Source organism: Perognathus longimembris, chromosome 13, assembly GCF_023159225.1.
Source record: "Perognathus longimembris pacificus isolate PPM17 chromosome 13, ASM2315922v1, whole genome shotgun sequence".
NCBI lineage: Eukaryota > Metazoa > Chordata > Mammalia > Rodentia > Heteromyidae > Perognathus > Perognathus longimembris.
This window is the reverse complement of record NC_063173.1, coordinates 14589816-14614895: the sequence shown is the minus strand read 5'-3', so window position 1 is coordinate 14614895 and position 25080 is coordinate 14589816. Positions and strand designations below refer to the sequence as shown.

The 25080-nt window shown below is 45.9% G+C and overlaps 3 protein-coding genes across 5 annotated transcripts in view; 1 reads left to right on the top strand and 2 right to left on the bottom strand.

Moving 5' to 3' along the window:
• The window catches only part of Dnhd1 (dynein heavy chain domain 1), a 65346-nt gene extending 59102 nt beyond the window's left edge, over positions 1–6244 (bottom strand). Inside the window, exons 1-5 of the mRNA XM_048361253.1 lie at positions 6181–6244; positions 5100–5922; positions 4367–4537; positions 1023–1226; positions 829–939 (exon numbers count right to left, since the gene is read on the bottom strand). Coding sequence (XP_048217210.1) covers positions 829–939; positions 1023–1226; positions 4367–4537; positions 5100–5922; positions 6181–6244 — 1373 coding nt within the window. The remainder of the gene's footprint in view (positions 1–828; positions 940–1022; positions 1227–4366; positions 4538–5099; positions 5923–6180) is intronic.
• A 10587-nt stretch (positions 6245–16831) lies between these two features.
• Timm10b (translocase of inner mitochondrial membrane 10B) lies at positions 16832–18155 on the bottom strand. Its single transcript, XM_048360082.1, has 3 exons — positions 18059–18155; positions 17756–17851; positions 16832–17575 (listed from the first exon to the last, which is right to left on the bottom strand). The coding sequence occupies exons 1-3, from the start codon at positions 18086–18088 to the stop codon at positions 17399–17401; spliced, it is 303 nt and encodes a 100-aa protein (XP_048216039.1). The 5' UTR covers positions 18089–18155; the 3' UTR covers positions 16832–17398.
• Positions 18156–18262: 107 nt separating this feature from the next.
• Positions 18263–24404, top strand: Arfip2 (ADP ribosylation factor interacting protein 2). Of its 3 annotated transcripts, XM_048360079.1 has the most exons (8): positions 18263–18415; positions 19227–19327; positions 19622–19718; positions 20393–20511; positions 20679–20900; positions 21449–21606; positions 21758–21932; positions 22361–24404. In XM_048360079.1, the coding sequence occupies exons 2-8, from the start codon at positions 19229–19231 to the stop codon at positions 22514–22516; spliced, it is 1026 nt and encodes a 341-aa protein (XP_048216036.1). In that variant the 5' UTR covers positions 18263–18415; positions 19227–19228; the 3' UTR covers positions 22517–24404. The 3 variants fall into 3 exon arrangements, with proteins under 3 accessions (XP_048216036.1, XP_048216037.1, XP_048216038.1); XM_048360080.1 differs by lacking the exon at positions 18263–18415 and having other exon boundaries at positions 19577–19718; XM_048360081.1 differs by lacking the exons at positions 18263–18415; positions 19227–19327 and having other exon boundaries at positions 19659–19718; positions 20332–20511.
• The last annotated feature ends 676 nt before the right edge of the window (positions 24405–25080 follow it).

The following is a 25080-nucleotide window of genomic DNA, read 5'->3' as shown; positions in this document are numbered from 1 at the left end:
GTCTGTATCAGTGTTGGTACTAAGGCTTGAACTCAGGGCCTGGGTTCTTGCCCCTTAGCTTTTTTTTCTCTCAAGGCTGACAATCTATTAATTGGACTACAGCTCCAGTTGCTGGTTAATTGTAGATAAGACTCTCATAGATTTTTCTGCCCAGGCTGGCTTCAAACTGAGAGCCTCTCAGATCTCAGCCTTCTGAGTAGGAGCTGGGATTACAGGTGTAACTTTGATCCTTAGACTTGATACTTAATTGTGAGACATTTGGGACAAGCTGATGTAGAAAAGCATGTAACTACGTACATGTATGTTCAGCATATATTATTTCTGGAAAACAATAGTTCTTTGAAGATTATATTGCTACAGCCACATTTGTATATGTGGCAGAAAAAAGTGAGAAGGACATGTTCACAGTAATTATGTGGTGGAATTCAAAGATTTTTCATTGTGCTTTTTTATGATTTCTAAAACGTTTCTCAAAACATTTTTTTTTTAAGGCAGGGTCTTGCTTCATTTTCCAGGCTAGCCTGGAACTCACAATCCTCTACCTCTCAAGTGCTGGGATTATAGCTGTATGCCATCATACTGAGCAGTTAAAATATTTTTTTAATGTATTGAAGTTGTGTGGTTTTGTTTGTTTACTATTTTGTCTCGATTCTGAGGCTTGAAGTCAGGGCCTGTCACCTGAGTCATGACTCCAATTCTGGCTTTTTGCTGGTTAATTGCTGGTTAATTGCCTGGGCTGGGTTCAAGCCATGATCCTCAGATCTCAGACTCCTGAACAGCTAGGATAGCAGGCGTGAGCCACCTGATGCTGTATTTTTAATAACTTACCGGCTAATATGGAGTAGCCCAGCTCCAAAGTGGGGCACCGCAGAGAGCAGTTGAGTCCCTAAGATAATCTGGAGCTGACGCACCAAGAGCAACTTCACGTTCTTCTTCCAACTACAGATTAGAGGTCAGTGACAGTAAGCCATGGCTCCCAAGCATTTTCCGAACAAATCTCATCCCCACTATCACCTACCTACCAGGCTATGGCCTTGCGTAAGAGGCAATACTTAAAGAACGGAATGAACTGGAGCCGTTGCCAGAGAACAGAGTGACGATGCCAGGTACCCAGCGTCATGGCCTCACTGCCGTCCAGCGGGTGTACGTATAGCACCCCAAAGGGAGAGAAGATGTAGTGCTCAGGATTCACCTTGTTTTGTGGCACTACTATCAGGTCATAAGGCCTTTGCACACAAAAACAAATTAAAAAGAAGAAAGCTCTAATCAGTAAGTTGGATAAGTCAAAGTTACAAAGACAAATGCAGCATGTTTTCATTCATGTGGAATCTAGATGAAAATCTACACTAAAAATACTTATTTGGGGCCAGGCGCTGGTGGCCTATACCTGTAATCCTTGCTACTCAGGAGATTGAGATGTGAGGATCGAGGCTTGAAGCCAGCAAGGACAGAAAAGTCTATGAGACTCTCATCTCCAATTAACCACTCAAAAACTGGAAGTGGTGCTGTGGCTCAAATGGTAGAGTTCTAGCCTTGAGCACAAAGAGGCTCAAGGACAATGCAAAGGCCCTGAGCTCAAGCCCACAAATGACCAAAATAATTTTTTTTTTTTTTGCAAGTTCTGGGGTTTGAACTCAGGGCCTGAGCACTGTCCCTGGCTGCTTTTTGCTCAAGGCTAGCACTCTGCCACTTGAGCCACAGCGCCACTTCTGGCTTTTTTCTATATATATGGTGCTGAGGAATCGAACCCAGGGCTTCATGTATATGAGGCAAGCACTCTTGCCACTAGGCCATATTCCCAGCCCCAAAATAAATTTTTTTTGGGGGGGAGAAATATTATTGGTGAAAAACCAGCAGGAGGTGGGAAGGAGGAAAAGAGATGACTAAGGGAGGATATGACTAAAGTATACTGTAGGCATGATAAAAAGCTATTTAAAATTTTGTAAGAGAGCTGGACATAGTGACTCATGCCTGTAATCTTCGCTACTCAAAAATCTGAGGTCTGAGGATCAGAATGTGGAAACAGACTAAACAGACAAATCTGAGAATCCTATTTCTAATTAGCTAGTCAAAAGCAGCCAAAGTCAGAACCAAGTCCTAGTTCAAATGGTAGAGCACCAGCTGTGAACCAAAAAGCTGAGACAGAGCTCATGACCCTAAGTTCAAGCTTCATTGCCAGCACAAAGCAAAATTTGCAGGAAAGTTTTTATAGAGGGAGGCTGTGGGAATAAGGAGCAATAGAAGGACTACAGAGTACATTATATGCATATGTAGCAATTTCACAATGTGACCTTGTGTAATATATTTAAATATATGAGTTATGTAATTCTTGGGGCTAGGAACATGACTTAGTGGTAGAGTGCTTGCCTAGCATTCATGAAGCCCTGGGTTCCATTCCTTAGCACCACATAAACAGAAAAAGCCGGAAGTAGCGCTGTGGCTCAAGTGGTAGAGTGCTGAGCAAAAAGAAGCCAAGGACAGTGCTCAGGCCCTGAGTTCAAGCCCCAGGACTGGCAAAAAACATTTTTTTAAAGAATTACCTAATCCTTAAAAGAATATACATATGCACATATACATAATTTTTAAAATAAATACTTTGAATTCTATTTAAAATAGGATCACAAAATATATTTAACAAAACCAAGCAAAGAAGTTCTGATCAACAAGGAACCTAAGAGGTTTGTGCATATTTCAAGAAGGGACAAAACAAAATTGAGGCAGATGAAAAAGGATGCAGGGAGAAAGACAGGAGAAAGTAGAGAGAAGTGAAAGAGAGCGCTGCGATTTTCAAACTAGAAAGATGAAAGGAATAATATTAAGAAGAAATTTAAGCCAAGGATAAACAAGAAGAAAATGGTACCTAGTCTGTTGTAAGTTCATATGTCAGGTTCTTATAGCCCATCAAATTTAAGACACAGTTGACTGCCAGCTGCAACAGTATTTTATGGAAAAAATGTGATTTTTAAGCTTTTACATCAATTTTATTCATAGAGCCAACCTGTGTGAGTTAACAAACCCCCACCTTGCCAACTGTTGTAGGATTCATATTCTTTCTTACACGTACCAAAATCTCATATGAAAAAATGTTTTAAAAACGTTTCCATTGTGATACACCATCAATTTGTAAGATACATCACAATTTCTGAGATGTTTACATGTGAGAAAAGGTGGCTACCTTAATAGTGGATATCAGAGCCTGGGAGGTATGTTGGAGAGAGGGTACAGAGGGAATCATGAATAGTACAGAGGAGATAATGAATGGGACAAGAAAGGAAATTTATTTATTTATTTATTTTTATTTTTGGCCAGTCCTGGGGCTTGAACGCAGGGCCTGAGCACTGTCCCTGGCTGCTTTTTGCTCAAGGCTAGCACTCTGCCACTTGAGCCACAGCGCCACTTCCGGCCATTTTCTATATATGTGGTGCTGAGGAATCGAACCCTGGGTTTCATGTATAGGAGGCGAGCACTCTTGCCACTAGGCCATATTCCCAGCCAAGAGAGGAAATTTATAATGCTCTATAGGACAATAGGAAAATTATTGTTGACAACAGTTAATTCAATATTTCCAGCTATTAACTGAGTATTTCTAGGAGAGAGAGTTTTGAATTCTCCCACCAAAAGGACTGATACATGATTGAGGTGAAAAGTATGCCAATTACTGTGGTCTGATTAATACACACTGTACACATATACTGGACTATCACATTGCACCCCATAAATATGTACAATGATGATCAAATAAAAAAATCCAAAACCTATTTCCAAAAAGGGATGCAATTTAGATCTAATAGGAGAAAGTGAATGAATGCCTTGGGTCCTATGGAAGGAAGAGGCTTGTTTTGATAGCCCCAGAGATAAAAATAAGACCTGGAAGTAGAAGTTGAAATAAAACAAAACAAAGGATACAGTCTAAAGAAATGGATGTTTCTGGAAGATCAAAGCTCCCCTGACACTAAAGATTTAAATATCCAATTCCTGCCTTGGAGTTGGAAAGCAAACAAATAACAAAACACCCTTTAATGTGCTCCAGAGGCTAGGACCAAAAATTTTCTTCATTCTAGAATAATATAAAGAAGAGAGAAGTGTGGGGGAGACAAAAAAGAAAGAAAGAAGAAAGAAAACGAAAGAAAGATGAAAACAAATGGTGGTGACAGCAAAAGAGAACAGCAAAAGAGGAGTCTGCTGCGAACAAAGGATGAAGCTGCTGAGAAGTGATGGAGGGAAACTTGGAGACAGAGGAGGGATTATGGGACAAAGAAGCAAGGGCAAGCACAGGTGCAGGGAGAAAGAAGGGGGGGTGGACTAGTTAGTACAGGATGAGGTCAGGAAGCAAGAAGCACAAAAGGGGTGTGGGCTAAGCTCTTACTTAAAGTGACGATTGGGAGCCACGTTGAGGTAGAGGAAGTGCATGGTCCTCAGGTACTTCTCTGTTTTCATGATGGCCATCGCCTGGCTACCTGCGAAGGAAAATTCGTGCAGGAAGCCAGTACTTCTCCTTCGGAGGGATCTCAGAGGAACTTCAACGTCTAACTGAGACCTATATGACAAAAAGCCAGAGGACAAAAGCAGAACAAAGAGGTCAGATACCTATAGCCAGGGGAGGTCCGCCGCAGGAGTGCTGTGTGGGACCAGCTAGTTCACATGGACATGTAAATAATACCCTGTCCCTTTCTAATATACTAGTAATCACACTAAATCAAGCGTAATTACGACAATTTATAGGGAAACTGGGAGAGAGGGAGGGAAGAGGTAACATTGTCCAAAAAGAAACTGTGCTCTAGCTGACTTTGGAAAGCCAAGCTATTTCCTGCAACTTTGGTTTCCTGATGGTGGACTTTCAATTGCTGCCTTTCTCTATGGGGATTAACACTGAGATGCTGGTTTTTGTTTTGTTATTCGTTAAAAAAAAACAAAAACACACATATAAAAAAACCCTTTACAGGATCAGCCTTAAACACATCAGCACAGCTTGGGGCCAAAGTAATTGCTGAGGGGCAGTGAGCTGGCTGGAGACATTCTGGGGGCTCTCCAGGCACTCAGGAACTGATTTCTTTTTCTCCCCTGATCGAAGTCCCAGGCTGGACCACTTGCTCACTTACTTAGTCTGTCTTCCTTCAAAATATACGTCTGCGTAGCCAGTGTCGCTGCTTTCATACTGCACAGGGATGTCGGTCGCCAGGGCCAAGGGCAGGAGACTAAGGCCATCCAGCCAGTGGGTCTCCTCTAGAGCTACTTCAGCACCAACAATGCCCAAGCAGTGCTGAAACTCAGGAAGTGTCAATGGTCGTGACCATGTGGCCAAATCCTTCTTCTCTTGTTCCCCACCCCACCGGGCCTGCATGAAAGGGCAGGCGGGGCAAGGGGACTCTCCGTGATGGAATCCCCTCTTCTGAGGACAGCAGTCTACATGGGAGGCACGATGTAACAGAGAGCTGTCCGGGGGGAAGGCCCGGTCTATGGCATCCAGCAGGTCCAGCTGGACTTGGACTTGGACTCTGGGTGCCCAACAGTAAAGCTGTTCCAGGAAGGGCAGCAAGTCAAGGCAACTGGTTAGCAGCTTACGATATGGAGGCAGCAGACACAGTACTGCATGCAGGTAGCGCCAGGCCTCAGGGCTGCAGTCCTTCAGCACAGCCGAGAACAGAGCTCTGATCTCAGCAAACAGGAGCTCCAGCAGTGTAGACATGTCTAATTCCCTCAGGAACTGCCTCTGTTTCTTCTTAGAGGACCAGGACTGTTCAGTGCTGTCCAGAGACTCATGGATATCAGACAATGAGCCACCAGGAGCTGCTCCTTTTTCCTTCTTCTCTTTCCTCTCTTTGTCCAGATAAAGGAGATGGTCATTCAACTGCTGTCGAAGTGACCTGGCCCACAGCTCAGGATCCAACTGCCAGTTCCAAGTTCTCTGCTTCTGGTCCTTACCTGCATGGCCGAGCCCAGAAGAGAGGTAGGAAAACAGCCCTCAAGTTGTGGGCCAGGTCGATGGGGTTGTGGGGAAAGGAGGAAAAACCAATCTAAAGTAGGGAAATGGATGGAGCTGTAAGACAAGAGCCAGATCCGGGAGGGTGAGACCTTTACAACCTTCCTATTGTTTTCCGGAAGACTGGGAAGAAACTGGGTCCTGGTGAGAGGAAGGAGCTTTACCTGCAGCAAGAGTTCCTACCTCCCAGGGTCCCTCACCTGGCTGGAGAGTCGCGAGAGTCAAGGGAGGGGAATAGTGACGGGTCTGCTGATGAGGTTTCATTGGGCAGCGTCTGTGGGAGAAATGAATGAACTTAGATTTGGGTCCCAGGCACAGGCTCCCCTTAATCCCAGCCACCCCACACAGACAGGCTGGCGCACACAGGCACCATTATGGGAAGAGGTACCCTGATACACAGAGTGGAAGCTGGAAGACTCAAGAGACAGCAAAGCTCCGGCCCTTTGGTAGGGAAGATCCTGAGGACGAGAAGCCCAGAAGCCCACACAGTAACAACTCGGTTGGGAGACGGATGGGGAGGCCTAGAGAAAGCAAAAGCAAAGGACTGGGGTGGGAGAGGAAGGCGGGGGAGGTGGATTTCCAGAGGGAGGTAGGGGCTGTGGTGCTGCCCCTCCAGGAAAACCCAAGAGAGCGGATTGTGAGCTGATCCTGAGCCAGGACGCAGCAGCCCCCCTCCCCAGCCCCCCAACTGTTAGAACCGTTACCAGAGCCTAAGAAGGTGAGAGCCTCAGGGGGAGGAAGAGTGAGGGCGTGGCAGGGAGGGGAAAGTGGGGGGATATGGGCGGGGCCTAAGAGGCAGGGAGCCTGGTGGGGAGGGACCCAAAGCAAACCTGCAAACCACCTCTCTTCAGGCAAGGGGGCCCTCAGAGGAGCCCGCTTGAGTTGCAAATGAATGACCCATTTCATTAGGAGAACCAGCAGGTCCTGAGAGTATGTGTCTTCTTTTCTTTTCTTTTTTTCCAGTTCTGGGGCTTGAACTCAGGGCCTGCCTGAGCACTGTCCGCGGCTTCTTTTTGCTCAAGGCTAGCACTCTACCACTTGAGCCACAGTGGTCCTGAGGAATCGAACCCAGAGCTTCATGTATGTGAGGCAAACACTCTGCCACTAGGCCATATTCCCAGCCCAGTGTGTGTCTTCTTTATCCAGTTACTGAATGTCTGAATTAGTGCAGGTCCTATAAAGTATGCCTTTGGCACTTGCTTTTGCCACCTCATACCCCTTTGCTACAACACAGGTCACCAAAGGAAAGCCATTTGAGACAAAAGCCTTGTGTGGACTAATCTTCCATCTCAAGAAGTGGCAGGTCTTGTTGAGGACTAGGGAATCTGGGAGTGGCTGGGTGGTTTTTAAAATTCAGCGGAATGATTTAAAACAACAATAGAAATCCAGCCCTACCTCACCTCTGAAATCTGATTTTTATACCCAACTACTTAAAGTCTCCAGTTGGATACCTGATGAAGCATTCCAAACTTTAAAACCTTAAAATATCTCAAACTAAACTCTTAATCTGTTTCCCCCCACAAAAGAAACCTGTTCTTTCCCATTACTGGATATGACAAGCCAATTTCATTTGTTCAAGTAAAAATTTTGGACTCTTTCCCCCGCCCTCCCCCCTCTCCTTCCCTCTTCCTGTCTCCCTTCTTTTTCCCTCCCTCTCTCTCTCCTTCACTTCCTCTCTCCCACAGAGTAAACATCAACTTTACCAATGTGGAGAAATATCATCCAATGTACTTCCTGGATAGAACTAAGAGGGAGGGGAAAGGGAAATCTGCTCTTTGGGCAAATTTGAGCTCTTCTTGATGTTCATGACTTCATATTGTGACTGAGTTATACAGCCAGTCTTCCTGTTTCTCCAGCTGATACCATAGCCTTCTCAGCCTATGCTTCTGTTTTTTCTTTTTGTTTTGTTTTCTGGAGAAACTTCTGTCATACAAAATATCTGAGGCTTTGTAACAAATTACCAGGAAGTAAGAAGCTTAAAAGCCAAGCCCTTGTAGGATCTCACAGGTCTGTAACAGGTCTCTAGTGTGACTTGCTTTGGAATGTAGTAAAGTGTTAGCTGGGCTGACTCATCTCCAGGAACTGGGGGGAGGGATACACTTCCAGGTGTATTCCTTTTGAAGACAGGACTGGGTTCTTTGTAGTTGTGGAACTGAGAGGTTCTTGTTTCTTCCTTGGCCCTCTGGACCTAGAGGACATCTGATGTCTTTGAAATACTGTTCCTCCATCTTTTTCTTCCTTTCAAAGAAAAAATACCTCCTGGAGTTCAATTTTAATAAATATTATTTTGTATGATCAGATATAGCATTGTGCCTATGTGTTCCTCTAAGATTATCATCCTTTGCTCACACTGTGTGTGAATGCCTAGAGTCCTGAACAAGTTATCATGTCTTAGTATATTTTTACCTAGCTTCCACATATGAGAGAAAGCATGAGCTGTTTGTGTCTCTGAGCTTGGCTTACCTCACTTAACATGATTTGTTTTAGGTCCATCCATTTCCCAGCAAATGAAATATTATTCTTTCTAATGGCTGTGTAAAATTCCACTGTGTATAGGTACCACATTTTTTGATCCACTCATCTAGTTGTTCCTCCATCTTTTTTGTTGTTGGTTGTTGGGCTTGAACTCAGGGCCTGGGCATGGTCACTGAGCTCTTTTGCTCAAGGCTAGTACTCTGCCACTTTGAGCCATAGCTCCACTTCCGTGTTTTTTGTTTATTATTTTTGAGACAAAAGTCTCACAGACTTTCCTACTGGGGCTGGTTTTGAACCATGATCCTCAGATCTCAGCCTCCTGAGTAGGTAGGATTATAGGTGTGCGCCACCAGTGCCCAGCTGTTCCTCCATCTTTAAGCCAACAATACTTCAAAACCACCTTGTGCTTCAAATTTTTCTGTTAGTCTTCTGCAACCAGCTAAAGAACAAGTCCTGCTTTTAAAGAGTTGGTATACTTAGGTCAGGCCTACCTAGAAGATCTTGTTTTCTTGTATTCAGCTATGTCATATTGTAAGAAGTACTGAAACTCAAGATTGCTGAAAAACACTGACTTCTTATGTGTGCCTACAAATTAATAGTAGGGGGCTGGGAATATGGCCTAGTGGCAAGAGTGTTTGCCTCATATACATGAAGCACTGGGTTTGATTCCCCAGCACACCACATATATACAAAATGGCCAGAAGTGGTGCTGTGGCTCAAGGGGCAGAGTGCTAGCCTTGAGCAAAAAGAAGTCAGGGACAGTGCTCAGGCCCTGAGTCCAAGCCCAGGACTGGCAAAACGAAAAAACAAAAAACAAATTAATAGTAGGATAAGCCAGGTGCCCAGGACAGCACAATCCCCAACATCTGTACCCTTCTCATTCCAAAGTAGTTTTCTTCACAGCACCTATTACCATTTCATGGAAATGATTATGGTTTAGTTGTTCTGAATTGAAATATAAGCCCAATAGTAGGCTTATGTTTTGGTCTTAAGGTCTCAACTGTTTCGGTGAGGCCCATCTACATTATTAAGCCCAATCTCCTTTATATAAAGTCAATGAATTATAGATAACTATAAGTGTTAGCCACATTTATAAAATACTTTCACTGCAATACCTAGATTACTATTCAATAACTGGGCAGTACAGCCTAGCCAGGTAGACACAAAATAATCACACAGGCTATTTTAAAGAAAGCCAACCTCAGCTCTAGTACCAGTGGCTCAAGCCTGTAATTCTAGCAACTCAGGAGGCTGAGATCTGAAGATTATGGTTCGAAGACAGTCCACGTAAGAGAATCTGTAAGACCCTTATCCCCAAGTAACCTTCAAAAGGCTGGAAGTGGAGCTTCGGCTTGAGTGGTAAAAGCATCAGCCCTGAGCAAAAAACCTATAGGGCATGCTCAGGTTCTGAGTCCAGGGCTTTGTATGCACGTGCACACGCGTGTGCACACACACACACGAAGAAATTCAACTCCCCAATACCAAATAAAAGCTACTTAGAGCAGAAAGCTCAGAGACAGTGCCCAGGCCCAGAGTTCAAGCCCCACAACCAGCATGCAAACACACACTTCTTAGTTTTGAACTCATATATTTCCTCTTTCTTGGTACGTTAGAAGGGTAGCTATCTAAAGCCAAGCTACATACCTTTGTTTTATGATCCCTTCCCTCTGGCATCCATTCATTCAACAAATATCAAGTATCGATGACATTGGGACTGTTTTAAGTGTTTGGTTGCACCAGTGTAAAAAACAATAATGATTAAAAAAAATATTCAGGGGCTTGGAATATGGCCTAGTGGTAAAGTGCTTGCCTTGTATACATTAAGCCCTGGGTTCGATTCCTCAGCACCACATATATAGAAGAGGCCGGAAGTGGCACTGTGGCTCAAGTGGTAGAGTGCTAGTCTTGAGCAAAAAGAAGTCAGAGGGAGTGCTCAGGCCCTGAGTTCGAGCCCCAGGACTAGCAAAAAAACAAAACAAACAAACAAAATCTTCATTTATGGAACCTATACTCTAGTGGGAAAATAGGTAATAAGCAGCAAACAAAATGAATAATGTATACAGCATACATGAAGGAATGCGTGCTACAGAACAGGATAAGGAGTTGGAGGAGGGGTAGAGGAACACAGATTCCCAGGTTTGGGCTTTTGCTTTGTTTCTGTCTGTGTAGCCAAGCTGGCCTCAAACTTGTGATCCTTCTGCCCCAGCCTTCCAAGTTCCAATTTTAAATAGAATCATCAGAGTAAACCTAAAAGAAAAGGTGATAAACAGGCTCTTTGGGGGGGGGGGGGGCATGGGATAGGAATTAATGAGAAGAGGTTGAACTGATGGAGGTCAAAGAGGATGAATATGGTCATAAAAGATTGTCAGCAAGTATGAAAATAGAACAATGAAACCTGCTGAAATTGTGTTAGAAAGAGGGGAAGGGAGAGTGATGGCAGGAGATACTTTGGAATACATTGTATATATGCAAGGAAGTGTCACAATAAAATAGCTAATATATGCTAATGGGAGACAGAGAGAAACTGAAAGCAAGGAAATGGAGTGATAAGACATGAAAGGAAGAAAGCTGTTCCTTCCCTTTTGTCCAAGTCATTTGAACTCACCATTTGGATTTGTTTCAAAATCACTTCCTTGGAGAGGCTCTCTATCCCACAAACAAGGTGAGTTTTATTGTGGTATGTTTCCATTACAGCACACATTTCTTCACAATGACATTTACCACACTGGTGACTACTTTTCCTATGGTATCTTTTTCATGTCACATTAAATTCCCAGAGAAGAGCTGCTATATCTCACCCACACCTCTTTATCAGCAGGGTTTAACCTAACTCAGTATATATATGGATGGGTAAATGTCTGGCAGAATTCAGAGTTCAGGATTGCATGATATACTCAAGCACCACACAAAAGTGTTCATATTTATAACCAAAGGTAAGAGAATCAATATTTGAAGAAACATCTCATAGGGCCTGATCACAGAAAGAGTGTTGTGATGCTAAGGAGTCTAAAAGTCACAAACACTAGTTAAGTACATGAGTACCAATTAAGTAGGCGATGAATCATTACATACATGAATATCAAATGAGTACCATATATATGTTACATATACCCACACCTATAGATAAGTTTGTTTATATATGTACACCTATGTATAGGTGTGTGTACATACATACACATAATACCACAGAATACCTACTTTCGGTGGTACTGTGTTTGAGCTCACTTTTTTTTTTTGTACTTAGCCAAGATTTATTGAACTGGATGAATCCGTAACTAGGGGCTGGAGGGGGAAGATCATATAACATACAGAATGTTTAAGTTAAGGGAAGGGTTCCGGGTGCTGAGGCTAGGAGATTCTGAGACAGATGAAGAAAGAGAAAACTGGGATAGGGGTCGGAATCTTGGCCGTTCATGGGTACTCAACCTAACCAGTCACCCTTCACATTCAAGTCCAGTTTACCACCTTAATATTGAGCTCAATTCTTTAAGCTCAGTAGTCAGATAAGCTCTACCACTGCCCTCCAGTTTTCTCTTCCTTTCTTTTTTCATCAGTTCTGGGGCTTGAACTCGAGGCCTGAGGACTGTCCCTGGCTTCCTTTTGCTCAAGGCTAGCACTCTACCACTTGGGCCAAAGCACCACTTTTTGTTTTTTCTATATATGTGGTGCTGAGGAATCAAACCCAGGGCTTCATGTATATGAGACAAGCGCTCTACTACTAGGCTATATTCCCAGCCTCCAGTTTTCTTTTCTGCACTGATTATTATTATTGGTGTGTGTGTGTGTGTGTGTGTGTGTGTGTGTGTGTGTGTGTATGCACACATGCACTGATCTTAGGGCTTGAACTCAGGGTCAGGGCACAAGTTTCTGAGCTTTTTTCCTCAAGGCTAGCACTCTTCTACTTGAGCCACAGTTCCACTCCCAGACTTTTTGTGGTTAATTGGAAAGAAGTCTCATGGACTTTCCTGCTTGGACTGGGCAGGAAAGGATTCTCAGATCTCAGCCTCCTGAGTAGTCAGGATTCTAAGCATGACTGGCTACATTGGCTAGTTTTGATAAAGTCTCCTTTCTTACCTAGTCATATACCTGGACCATAATCCTATCATTTGCTTCCTGTTGTAGCCAGGATTACAGGCATTGTAGCTAGATGAAGCTCAGTTTCTTCTGTTGAGATCAAGTCCATGCCAGAGAGCTACAGTCCTGCTGATCTCAGCCTCCTAAATAGCTATGTTACCTAGGATTATAGAGCCACTAGTGTGAAGCAAGTACACATATTTTACTTCATTTTTGCTAGTGTAGAAATAGAATCTCTATAGCCAGCATCCTCATTTTACTTAGGAAGAGGCCCCCGATCTTTAGATGGGAAAACGACTGGCTAGAAAAAGGGTAATATTTCTCAGCCACCCTTGTAACAAGACCTGGCCACAGGCCAAACTTCTGATAAATAACTTCCAGTATGTTGTTGCTAGGAGGGCCTGCCCCTTCCCCACCAATCCCTGCCTTGTTCTTTGGAATGTTTATATAATGAAGAAAGCTCCATGTTGGTCACAAGGATGAGGCTTGCCCTAAGCAGAAGATGAGGCAGACATAAGCATAAGAAAGCTGCCAAGTAGACTAGGTCTCATCTCAGAGGACTATGAAGTCACCACATCAGTTTTGGACTAGATTTCTACTTGAAAGAGAGTGACAGGTTGAGTCTCTGTTAAAAGTAGCTGAGTCAAATCCGAATAAATCAAAAGTGGTCTAAACTGAAGACAAAAAGGGCTAGGGGTATGGCTCAAATGGTAAGAGCGCTTGCCTAGAAAGTTTGAGGCCCTGGTTTCACACTCTAGCACAGCCAAAAACCAACCAACAACAAACAAAAGCTATTAAAAGACTGCTGCTGCTTGTGGTATTAGTAATAGAGGTAGAAAGGAGAGTTAAAATATTTGGACAGAACCATAGAAATTGAGTGGAGAATCAAACTTGGAAACTGAATACAGAATAGCATGACATAGTTAATTACTCTAAGATGGGGGCCTTCAGGTGAAGAATTATCTGGGTAAGGGTCGCAGATACTCTCCACTGAGATTTGGATGAAACACAGCTCTAGCCAGGCAGTGGCATCCCGATAGTCCTAGCACTTGGGAGTCGAGGGTGGGAGGATGATTTGAGACCAACCTGGGGAAACATACTAAGACATTGCTGAAAAAAAAAATCTCTAATTTGTGAGCAGTTAATTCAAATGACCAGTTCACTTGTCTCTTCTGATAAAAGGCCTTTCTCTTGCTTAAATTGAACTATTGAGCCCATCTATTGTGCCAGTTATTATGTTTGAACTCTGTCCTTGTAATTACAAACTGTGAAATAAACCTACATTGTAAGAGCTGAGGTACCAGAATTTGTCAACCATAGTGTATAATCTACTCAATGGTAGATTATTTGGGTAACATTTAGTTATCCAAAGGCAGGCACAAATGTCTTTTATTTAAGGGTCCAAAAGAGATTAAAAGAAAAAAAACAGGAAAATTAAGCTTGTTGCAAGAAAATGAGTTCAAGCTGTCTAGGAAAGTGCTAATGGTGAGAATAACTGGAGAGAATGTTACAGCGAAGTGATATCAAAGAATGACAGGAAAATATCAGCCCAATAAGCAAAGCAGGAGTTAGGGTGCAAGTAATAGTGGTTTAGGGCTTTTTTTCATTTGTTGTTTCGTTGTTGGGTGGCTGAGAGAAAAAGTCCTTAGACTGGGCCAAGGGAACTTAAGAGACCTAATGCTGAATGATTGTCTAAACACTGAAGTTTACAAACACAATAGACCAAAGACTAGCTATTTAGAAGAAAGTAACAGGGGAGCAGTAATTAATGGTAGTAAAACCAATAATGAGAGTTACCTGGATGAACAGCTGCAAAAGAATGTCATGTTGCCAAAGGGCAGGAAGTGAAATTCTTCCCTTTCCCCCCTCCCCCATTGTGGAGCTTGAACTCAGGGCCTGGGCTCTATCCCTGAGGTCTTCGGCTCAAGGCTGAGCCACAGCGCCCCTTTCTGTTGACTCATTGGAGAAGAGTCTCATGGATTTTCCAGTGGAGGCTGGCTTTGAGCCGTAATCCTCAGATCTCAGCCTCCTGGGTAGCTAGGATTTTAGGTGTGAGCCACTGGCACTAGGTAGGAAATGAAATTCGGAAGCTAGTGACAGGGGCACCACTGCTCTCTTAAATATGCTTAGCGAATGTGAGCAAGCTAGTCAAAGTTTCTTTATTTCTGGTCCAAGGATGTGATTGAATGGTATAGTGCTTGTCTAACATGTACAAGGCCCTTGGTTCAATCTCTAGCACTGGAAGGTAAGGAGGGAGGGAAGCTATTTCTGTGTTGTGCTTGAAGCACAACATTGTTTACTGTGGCAATGGCTGTCATTTTATGGCAAGATCTGAGGAAGACCAACAACTATAGAAAATAGATTAGACCAGGCTTTTCTCTTGAGTGGTAAACAGAAAAGAACCAGGGCACAAGAAACAGAACATGGCCAGTGGCTCAGATTGAAGGGCCCTAGGGTTTGTTTGTGTTTTGCACCTAGATGAAACTGCACATATAAACTCTGGTAGGCTGGACATGGTGGGATATACATTTAATCCCAGCACTTGGAAGGTAAAGGTGGGGCAATCATGATTTTGAGGCTGTCCAGGGCTATACAGTGAGACTCTGCCTCTAACAAATCAAATCAAAATGAAAAGCACTATAGAACATAGCCTTTACTTTTCCCCCAACAGCACTAATTATGTGAAATTGTTACCAAAGAAACAGATAACTCAAAATGGAAGTTTACTGCAAGGATACATACAAAGGCTGACAAATTCTCACAGCACTAACAGAACATTCTGGTTTCTAATGTCCTATTTCCGGGAGTTAAGATGTTCACAAACTTTTACTCACATTTATATTTCTCATGGAGCTTTACTGAGTAGACATGAACTACTCTACAAGAAAATTTCTCATTAACAATTTTTTGTTCCTAACTGATTTCCTTTCTAATCAAGAGATAGCAGAACACACGAACCCTTTTCTCAACAGATAACTGAATGGGCTTTGGGTTGTCTTGCTTCTTCATCTGTTTAGCAGACAATCCTCTTATAGTTTGTAAAAATTGAGACATGACATGTTAACTTTAGAACCTATACAAAGGGCTGGGAATATGGCCTAGTGGCAAGGGCACTTGCCTCCTACACATAAAGCTCTCAGTTCGATTCCCCAGCACCACATATATGGAAAACGGCTAGAAGGGGCGCTGTGGCTCAGGTGGCAGAGTGCTAGCCTTGAGCGGGAAGAAGCCAGGGACAGTGCTCACGCCCTGAGTCCAAGGCCCAGGACTGGCCAAAAAAAAAAAAAAGAACCTATACAAAGTTGATGCTCAGTATATAATAATTTTGAGACAGCCCAATGTAGTTAAAAAAAGATTATGGACCATAAAGTAAAATCTGTATTTTCCTTTACCCAGAAATAGCATCATTATGTAGTTCAGGCTGGCCTTGAATTCATGATTCTGTTGCATCAGGATCCCAAGGACTGGGATTGACATACACCACTAGGCCTGGGTCTCAGATGACATTTTAATACAGGATCTGAAATTTTAAGCTTTCTGATGTGTAGGCAGGACATCTGAAAGTTGTTATTATTGTTGGAGCCAATGTCTACATTTAATTCCTCTGCAAAAAATGAAACATGTTCACCTGATAGGGATGCTTAGGGGGGTGTGGTGTGGGCTGGGTGAGGAGTAAAGTAACTGTCACGATGATGAAGGGAAGGATGGATCAAGGATTTCTAAAGGGAGTTTACTGTAATAAGGACCTGGTGCAGATTGAAGATCTAAAATATTTGGTGGCATTCATGACATTTTTTTTTCTAGCAGTTTGAATGGAAGAAAACAAAACACAAAAGGTTGAAGGTGGCTAGAACAGGAGGCACACATGTCATTCAGAGTGCTGAATAGACATAAACTCTACCAAATCAAGGACAATAATGAGAAAACAATGGAGAAGCTAGAAGGGAAATATAGGAGCGACAGAGTGAGGGTGATGGGGGTACAGTGAAATCTCTCCTTACACAACAAATGTATGCTAATAAAAAATCCTTAAAAAAAGAATGGAGAGGCTGGAATTACAAGTCACAAAACATATGCTGTGAGAACATTACTGAATAGAGGGTAGAAAGGTGGAATAAGGAGTTTAGAAAAGCAGTAAAGCATTCAGGTAGCATTAGCAAGGTCCCATTTATTTTACTTGATCCTTATTTTTATATATATTTCACTCCCCATAACTCACCCCATAACTACCACCCTTCTACTTCTTCCTATAGTTTGGCTGCATTGTGGTAGCTCTCTCCTTGATTGGCCCTAAGGAAAAAAACACACAGATCCTTTTTTGTTGAAAGGTTTTACTGCCAATTCCATGAAGATAAGAAATACAAGGATACTAACAATTCAGAGAAAAGGTTGAAATTATTGAGCAATTCTTGAAATTTTACAAATTTCATCTCTGTGGTCAATGACTCCCTAAAAGTGATGTCTAAAAAGCTCTGTGGGTTCCCCACAAAGATCCAGCACAATTATTTCTTATAAAACAATATAGGAGGGGGGGGAAACAGGAACTAATGCATACTTTGCCATTTAAGTCACACAGATTTATGGGCAGCCTGTCATCTGAACAGGAACTTGTCGGGGCTTGAAGCCCGCAGATATGCACTCAGTGACAGAACAAAGCATGGCACCAGTAAAACAAAGGTTCCATGCCCAGAATATAAACAAAATGGCGTAAAAGTGGGTTTATTGGCTCTAGGATAAGGAGCAACAACAACAGCACCCAGCTTTCAGGTAACGGCCTCAATCTCTGTACATACTTCAACCAAGCCCAAGGTCTACTGGGGCCTTCAATTTGAGGGTCCATCTGGCACCTCCCTTCATGAGACTGGAAGGCTAGCTGCCTGATGGCGAGACTTGGGGCTGTTCTTCGGTACCGCCTGGCGCAGCCGAGGCAGCCTCGTAGTCTGCGATGCGGCGCTGTACCAAGGCAGGCATAAGCTGCACATAAGCGGCCATAAGGCGGTGGTTGGAATGGATCAGCTTCCCGGCACAGCTGTGCAGACAGGCCTCCTGGAAGGAAGACAGAATGGAAGTGGAGGCCAAAGGAGTCCGATCAAGCCCGCCTGGTTCCAGGCCCAGTCAAGGGTGAGATCATGGGGTCAGAGGTAGGGGATTATTGATTCGTGGGGAGGAAGAAAGTACTCCACCGTTATCTGAGGATCGAAGCTAAGCTCCCTCACAGTTCCCCACCTCCTCGGCGTCCAGGGCTCGGTGGTGTAGACTGGGCACACAGCGCTGGAAGCAGAGCTCGGTCATCCGATTGTAGACCAACAGGAAGTCTCGCAACTGGGAGAGAAGGGGACCAGAAAGAGCTGGAAGGGCCCCCGCATTCCACTCAGGGCCCCCGCCGCCGGGGTTTCCCAGGGCCGCAGGTCACAGCCCGTCGTTCCCAGCCCTCGAATTCCTGGCTCTCGGGACTTCGATCTCTGTCCCTTGAGATGCGGGTCTGGCAGCGAACTGAACGTCTAGCCCAGAAGTTTAACTCTCACTCACGTTTCTCAGCTGCTGTTGCTGCTGCTCCATAGCGCCAAGGACGCGCGGCTACGTCACTTCCGGCACAGCTAGGTTCCGCCCCGGAAGTAAACTAGTACCACTCTCTATTCCCCCTTCCCCCCGCCACCTCCCCCCCTTCAAGGATTTGAGGGCTTGGGCTTCAGGATCGCCCTGCCCACAACTGCCAACGTCACTTCCGCCCTTATAATCTGCGACGTGGCCGGCTTCGTCTGCCCAGAGAAGGCGTCACTTCCGCCGAATCCCTGACCTGCTGCTAGGATCGCGACGGGAACTGGAACCTGAGGTCCCCGCGCGGTCCGGGCCTGGCGCCCTGAGGGGAAGAGCGGCCCGGCCCAGGTGAGAGCGACTGACTTAAGCGAAGGGAAGTGGAACGCAAGAACCTGCCCTGAGGGCAAGATGCCCTAAGCCCTAGGCAAGGATGAGGACACACCTGATGCCCAGGTGTATGGGGGGATGGGGACAGGGAGTCACACACCTGGGGGACATAACTGACTTTGGAAGGGGTCGTCTACATCCCGAAAAAGCGAGGCTTTTAATCAGACCCCGACCACATAGCACCCATTGATTCAACTAAGGCCTGGTGACGAGGGCTGGGGAAGAGGATGAGGTGGAGGAGGGGGAGACCACCCGAAGGAAGGGGAAAGGAACACCGAGGAATGTGAAAGGTCAAGCCCTGGAGAACATGCCTATAAAGCTCGTGAGCCCCTGAGCCCCGGAACGGGGTTCGACTCCTGGTGGGAGTAAACACACCTGTGCAGGGCATAAGTTGGAAGAGAGCACAGACTTTTGCTCGGTTGTTTACTGCTTGCTTTCTTTTTGCCTGGACGCGTACTTCCTGAATTTCTTTTGAATGACTAGATCTGTGAATGATTACTGAAGGTGAAGTTGGGGGTTGTGAGAAGACACTTGAGGCTGGAGGGTTCATGTGTACAAATCTTAAGCACTTTGAAGGGAAGAAATACACATACGTCCAAGCAAAGAAGTAGGGGTGGCGAACCCCAGGGGAACTCAAATCCCAGGACAACCTCTGAAACCTCAGAAATGGCAGGGGAAGCTTCCCTGTTCTGGAGTGCTGGCCAGTTTCCAGAACTGTGTTGGGCTTTGCAGTGCTCTGGGGTGGAGACCTTGATTCCAATTCCTTCTCTAGCCATGACAGACGGGATCCTAGGGAAGGCAGCAACAATGGAGATCCCCATCCATGGGAATGGCGAGGCTGGGCAGCTTCCTGAAGATGACGGGCTGGAGCAGGTGCTTCTGTTTGATTCTTCTCGGTATTTCAACGTAGCAATCCCAGCTTTCAAACCCTGGGCCCTCTCTTGCCATTCCACTACCCTTCTCATATCTAAATCCTTTCATTCATATATATATATACACATAATATATATTATGTGTAATATATATTATATATATAGTCATAGTTTGACTCTGTGCAGACTTCCCTGTGTACTCTTTTTGATGCTTCAATCTAAGTTTGTTCCCACCCCCAAAATGTTTCAGCTGCCCCTATGTTCCTGAAGCGCCCCCCTCTTCTCTGGCCTATAGGACCTTCAGCAGGTGATGGTATCAGGACCCAACCTCAATGAAACCAGCATTGTGTCTGGGGGCTATGGGGGCTCTGGTGATGGACTCATCCCCACAGGTATGAATGATCAGAGGCAGAAAGCTTGAAGGGGAGTGGGGCTGGAATGGTTTGGAGGAGCATAGGATGTGTCTAGGAAGTTTCTGTAATGTCTGAAGATCTTGGGAACTCCTGTGCATTTGAATCCCTTGGACTCTTCAGCTCCAGGCTGGCTCCCAATATTGTCCATTTGCTTCCCACTGGCATGTAGTCCCTGAGATGGCACATTTTCCTTTTTCCTCCTTTCACCACTTGAGCCTCTACTTCAAAGGAATTCCCCAGCTCTGGAACATGAGGCTGATTTGGAACTTTGTGAGGCTTCTTGGAGTTTTACTTTTCTCTCTAGAGGAACTCTAGAGAATTTCACCCTGGATTCTCTATGGAAAGGTTAACCAAGTTTCCTGTTATCAAGACCCTCCATCCTTGACCCTTCCTTGCCTACAGTCAGCATATGTTCTTCTGTTTTCTTTGGCTCTGTACACCAGCAACATCCCCCCTCCACCCTAGGGATGCCAGATACATTTTAGCTTGGGGTTTGGTTCTCAAGGATAGGCTTCCAATTCCCCATGTGCATAGGAAAATGTAATGATCTGTTTAGCTGCTGCTTTATGTACTGGGAGGAAAATATAAGTAGGGCCACAGATGTGTCTGCTTGTGTCTGAGAAAGGCTGGTGTCAGAGAACTTGGTCCTTTAGGGTCTGGCCGCCATCAATCTCACAGTACCACTCCTGCTGGCCCTGGAGATGAGGTGGCTCGGGGCATCGCCGGAGAGAAGTTTGACATTGTCAAGAAATGGGGCATCAACACATACAAGGTAAGGATTCAAGCACTTCTCTCTCCAAAGTCCCCACGAGTACCTTTTCCCTAGACCCTAGAATTCCCATGTATGGCTCAGACCATGGAGGTGCTGAAGGAGCTAGCTACCTTTTGGGAGGGCATGGTCTAGGCTCTCAGACTTTTTCCCCTCCACTTCCCAATTAGTGCACAAAACAGCTGTTATCAGAACGATTCGGTCGAGGCTCCCGAACTGTGGACCTGGAGCTAGAGCTGCAGATTGAGTTGCTGCGTGAGACGAAGCGCAAGTATGAAAGTGTCCTGCAGCTGGGCCGGGCACTGACAGCCCACCTCTACAGCCTGCTGCAGACCCAGCATGCACTAGGTGATGCCTTTGCTGACCTCAGCCAGAAGTCCCCAGAGCTTCAGGTACTCAGCCAGAACAAAGGGGGAGAGGGGGGGACTGGGCCCCAGCCCTTCCCTGCAGTCACTCCTCAGCCTCCCTCCCTCCCTCCTGCAGCCCCCAGGGAGAACCCCTCCAGGGTGGGCCCAGCCCTGCCCCCAGCAGCACTCACCTGTGGAGGCAGCCTAAGGGTTTGTACAGAGGTCCAGAAGCTGGAGGGGGTGAGGGAGGGGGGGTGGCACAGTAGGTGCCTCACAAGTAACACTTCTCTCCCTTGTCAAGAATGCCTTTGGTGCTCGGCCTAATCGGAGCTCCTTCCCTACCTGCTGCACTAGCTTTCTCTGTTGCTGTCTTGTAAACTTATCTGAGAATCCCTTCCCCCCACATTCCTATCCCAGGCATCCCCAGTCAGGCCCCACTAACTTTCTGGCAGTGAGAGCCTTGCTAGAGACCGTCCGTGGTAGTTTTAGTTTTGATGGCCATTTTCCCTCTGTGGGAAGAGGGGAAATGAGGGACTGCAGCTCCTATTTGGTAGGGACTGTTACTCTAAGCCTGCCCCTTCCTCTGCCCTCAGGAAGAATTTGGCTACAACGCAGAGACTCAGAAGTTGCTGTGCAAGAATGGGGAGACGCTGCTAGGGGCTGTGAACTTCTTTGTCTCTAGCATCAACACATTGGTCACCAAGACCATGGAAGACACGCTCATGACTGTTAAGCAGTATGAAGCCGCCAGGTGTGAGCACTGGCAGGGCCCAAGGTTTGGGAAGTTGGCTGGCATGGGTGGACGTTTGGGCATGGGGGGCATAATAGTAAATTAAGAAAGAAAGGTAGATATGTGTAGGAACAAGGAGTGGAGACCAGCCTTTATCACCCCCTTTTCCCAGGCTGGAGTATGATGCCTACCGAACAGACTTAGAGGAGCTGAGTCTGGGTCCCCGAGATGCAGGGACACGTGGTCGACTTGAGAGCGCCCAGGCTACATTCCAGGCCCATCGGGACAAGTATGAGAAACTTCGAGGAGATGTGGCCATCAAGCTCAAGTTCCTGGAAGAAAACAAGGTGCCTATCCTATACCCCCTTGATCCTAGGCCACCTTCCCATGTTACAGTAACCTTCCCCTCAGACTCTCCCCATTGTTGGGTGGGGAATGCAGTTTGGCTAGAGAATATGATGTTCCTCCTCAAAGCCTGAGCCATTTCAGGTCGCTCTCCTCCTCCCAATCACTGATCATTATTCTGTTTAGGGATTTTGTGGCTGCCCCAGGGACATTGATGGGAAAAACTTCCCTTGAGCTGGGGTACAAGAACCCTAGGTCCAGCAACTCAAGTCAGGCTTCTTTCTTCTACCATATTGACCTTTCTTCTTGGACTCCCTGGGTGGAGTTCAGTTCCCACCCCAAGAGCACCATTAGAGCAGAATCCATGTCCCTGGACTCTGGTCTTAGCCCCTCAAGAAGGGTGTCTGAGTCTATCCTGCTGGACCCCCAGATCAAGGTGATGCACAAGCAGCTGCTGCTCTTCCACAATGCCGTGTCCGCCTACTTTGCTGGGAACCAGAAGCAACTGGAGCAGACCTTGCAGCAGTTCAACATCAAGCTGCGGCCTCCAGGAGCTGAGAAGCCTTCCTGGCTAGAGGAGCAGTGAGCTGCTCCCAGCCCAACCCGGCTATAAAGAAGGACATTGGGAGGGGCAGCCCCAGGGTGGAGGAGTTTGGACATGGGACATTCCTTGCCATTTACCTTCTGGCTTGGGCTCCCTTTCTTTCTTGGGGCCTGACACCAATTTTGCCCATACTGCTGTGGTGTGAAGAGGGCTTCACCTCTTCTGAAGAAGCTGCTGCCCTGTCCTTTATCTTCTTGGCCACTGGGCATCATTCCCAGATTTTTTTCCTTCCACTCCACAGCCAGAGGCTATGATAAAACTACTCCCTGGCCAATGGCATCACTCCTCAGGCCTACCCAGTTCCTGGGGTGGGCCCCCTGACCAATGACAGGATCTCAGAAGACCTTGTCAGCCAATGGCAGCTCTTCTTGCGCTCCCCTGGGCCAATGATGTTGCCTCCAATACTCTTTGTCCCTCCTCTGTGCGTGCCCACTGCAGTGAAGGGGACTGGGATAAAAGGAATGGGGATATTGGGGAGCCCCATTTCTGACCCTACATCTGATTGGGTCTCCTTTGCCCACTCACCCAATTGTGTTTGGAGCCCAGGAAGACTGGGGTCTAGCACTAGGAATAAACCTTTCATAAAAGCAGGCCCAGTGAGGTCAATTTGTGGGGGACAGTAGGAGGGTGGACTGGGTAGAGAAATGCTAGTCTTACCAGGCACTCAAATCCTATGAAGTCAAAAGGGGGGGGGGGCAGGCAGCTGAAATTACAGGTTTCAGAAATGGTCTGTAGGTCTGATCTCCCTCAGTCCCACTTTGAGCTAAAGCATTAGTTGTCCTTCAGGTCTGTACCAAGACAGCTACCAGTCTTAAGAGCATAGGGTCCAGAGGGGGTTGGGCTTGCTGACCTTCTTCATGTGTTCAGTCATATAGCAAATATTTACTGAGTGCTTTTATTTTGCCAGGCACTGCTTTAGACCTTGGGAAAACATCAGTGAATAAAATACAGTCCCTTCCCACAGTGCTTAAAACCTAGTGGTGGATAGATGAGTAGCTAGGCAACTACAATGCAGTGATAAGTACTAGCAAAAATCACAGCGAGCCATGATGGCCCCTGACAAGGGGCAGCTGGCCTAGAAGGTGGTGATTTGGGCTTGAAAGCTGAGACCTAAAAAAGTGAGTAATGACAGCCAGCCTGAACGATCCACATCTGAGGATACCAAGTAACAGTTCCGTTTGGAAGGAAGAAGGCAAGGCAAAAGGAAGCCTGCAAGCTAAAGATTTTTGCTCTTAGGAGAAGCAGGCTGTGAAACTTTTAATCACAAGTTTGGTAGCACGAGAGAAGCCTAGTTTTGAGAGAATTGGAGCTTAAATAGTGTGGCACACACCTTTATTCCTTCATCTTGGGCAATCTAGTGGCCCTAGCCTGGAGCCAACAACCATGAACCCTCCCTGAGGCTCTTTCCTTCTGGTTGCTGGAATTCAATGGTGGAGATTTAGGGCAGTTCCCATGGCTTTGCTGCTCTCAGGTGTTCTAAGTTGAACCTAAGGGAGAAATCACAAACTCCCCAGCAGCATTTTGGTTTAGTCAGAGGCCAGGGGTCCTCACCTCATGCTCCTTGTCCAAGGCTAGCTCCAAGACCTTTTCAACATTCTTTCCATCTACTTCTGGAGGGCTAGGGAAAGGGGACATTCCAGTCAGTAGAGTGATGGCACTGTGCACTGGAATCCACACAAGCATGGCTTTGCTCTTTATCATCCATACTGCACTTTCCAGGCAGGCTTCCTGAACTTCGGCTAGCAGTTATTTGACTAGAACTTGACTATCTGTGTGTATGTGTGGGGTCCTCATAAGCCCCCATTTTATGGGCTGTCAGATTTTTTTCAGTAGAAAGGCAGTCATTGAATCTCTAAAAACGGGCAGAGCCTAAACGCAGGGCTCAAACTTAGTTCCAACACTTTCTGAGTAATCAACTTCAACACCCTGGGGAATTAAAACTCTTATTTCTTCAGTCATAAAACAGAGCTAATAAAAGAAGCTACCTATTATGTTTATGAGTGTTAAGTAAGATAACGTATGTAAAGTGATTATAGTTTTATGTCTGGCACATAATAAACAGTCCCTGCTAACTTATAATTTTTATTATTTTCTATCGGGGCTGCTTTTCCATAATGCAATGGAGCTTTGGTGTGAAGAAAGGAACCGCTAGCAGGTCAGAATCGTGAGGTCCTCAGGAAGGGTCCCCTGAAGCACCTAGAACCAGAAGTCCTCCGCCTACCCTGTGAGCCCCTTTTCGCAGGTTTCTGGGTGTTGCCCTCAGTTTGATCAAAGATCAGTGCGGAGATGCAGATGGCCCCTGCTCCTTTCTGTTCGGCGGAAGGCAAACTCCCATGCGGGAGGGAGGGGGCGAGGGAGTGGGGGGGTCGCTCCCCGGCGGCAGGCGAGACCAGCTCTCCCAGTCCCAGATCCCTGCAGCCCCTCGCGTCAGTACCTGGGCCTGGCCACACCGCCCCGCCCCGGCGGCCTCGAGCGCAGGAGGCAGCTGGCAGAGACCCGGGTCTGGAGATCCGGGATCCGGCTCGGTGGTGGCCGGGCTCCCCAGG

Bases quoted from the DNA above. Each gene is read 5' to 3' on its own strand.
- Arfip2 (XM_048360079.1), top strand. From the start codon at position 19,229: ATGACAGACGGGATCCTAGGGAAGGCAGCAACAATGGAGATCCCCATC. The intron at 20,512-20,678 runs GTAAGGATTCAA...CTTCCCAATTAG, and splicing joins GGGGCATCAACACATACAAG to TGCACAAAACAGCTGTTATC. The intron at 21,607-21,757 runs GTGTGAGCACTG...CCCTTTTCCCAG, and splicing joins AAGCAGTATGAAGCCGCCAG to GCTGGAGTATGATGCCTACC.
- Timm10b (XM_048360082.1), bottom strand. From the start codon at position 18,088: ATGGAGCAGCAGCAACAGCAGCTGAGAAAC. The intron at 17,852-18,058 runs GTGAGTGAGAGT...CTTCTCTCCCAG, and splicing joins AGCAACAGCAGCTGAGAAAC to TTGCGAGACTTCCTGTTGGT. The intron at 17,576-17,755 runs GTGGGGAACTGT...TCTTCCTTCCAG, and splicing joins GAGCCCTGGACGCCGAGGAG to GAGGCCTGTCTGCACAGCTG.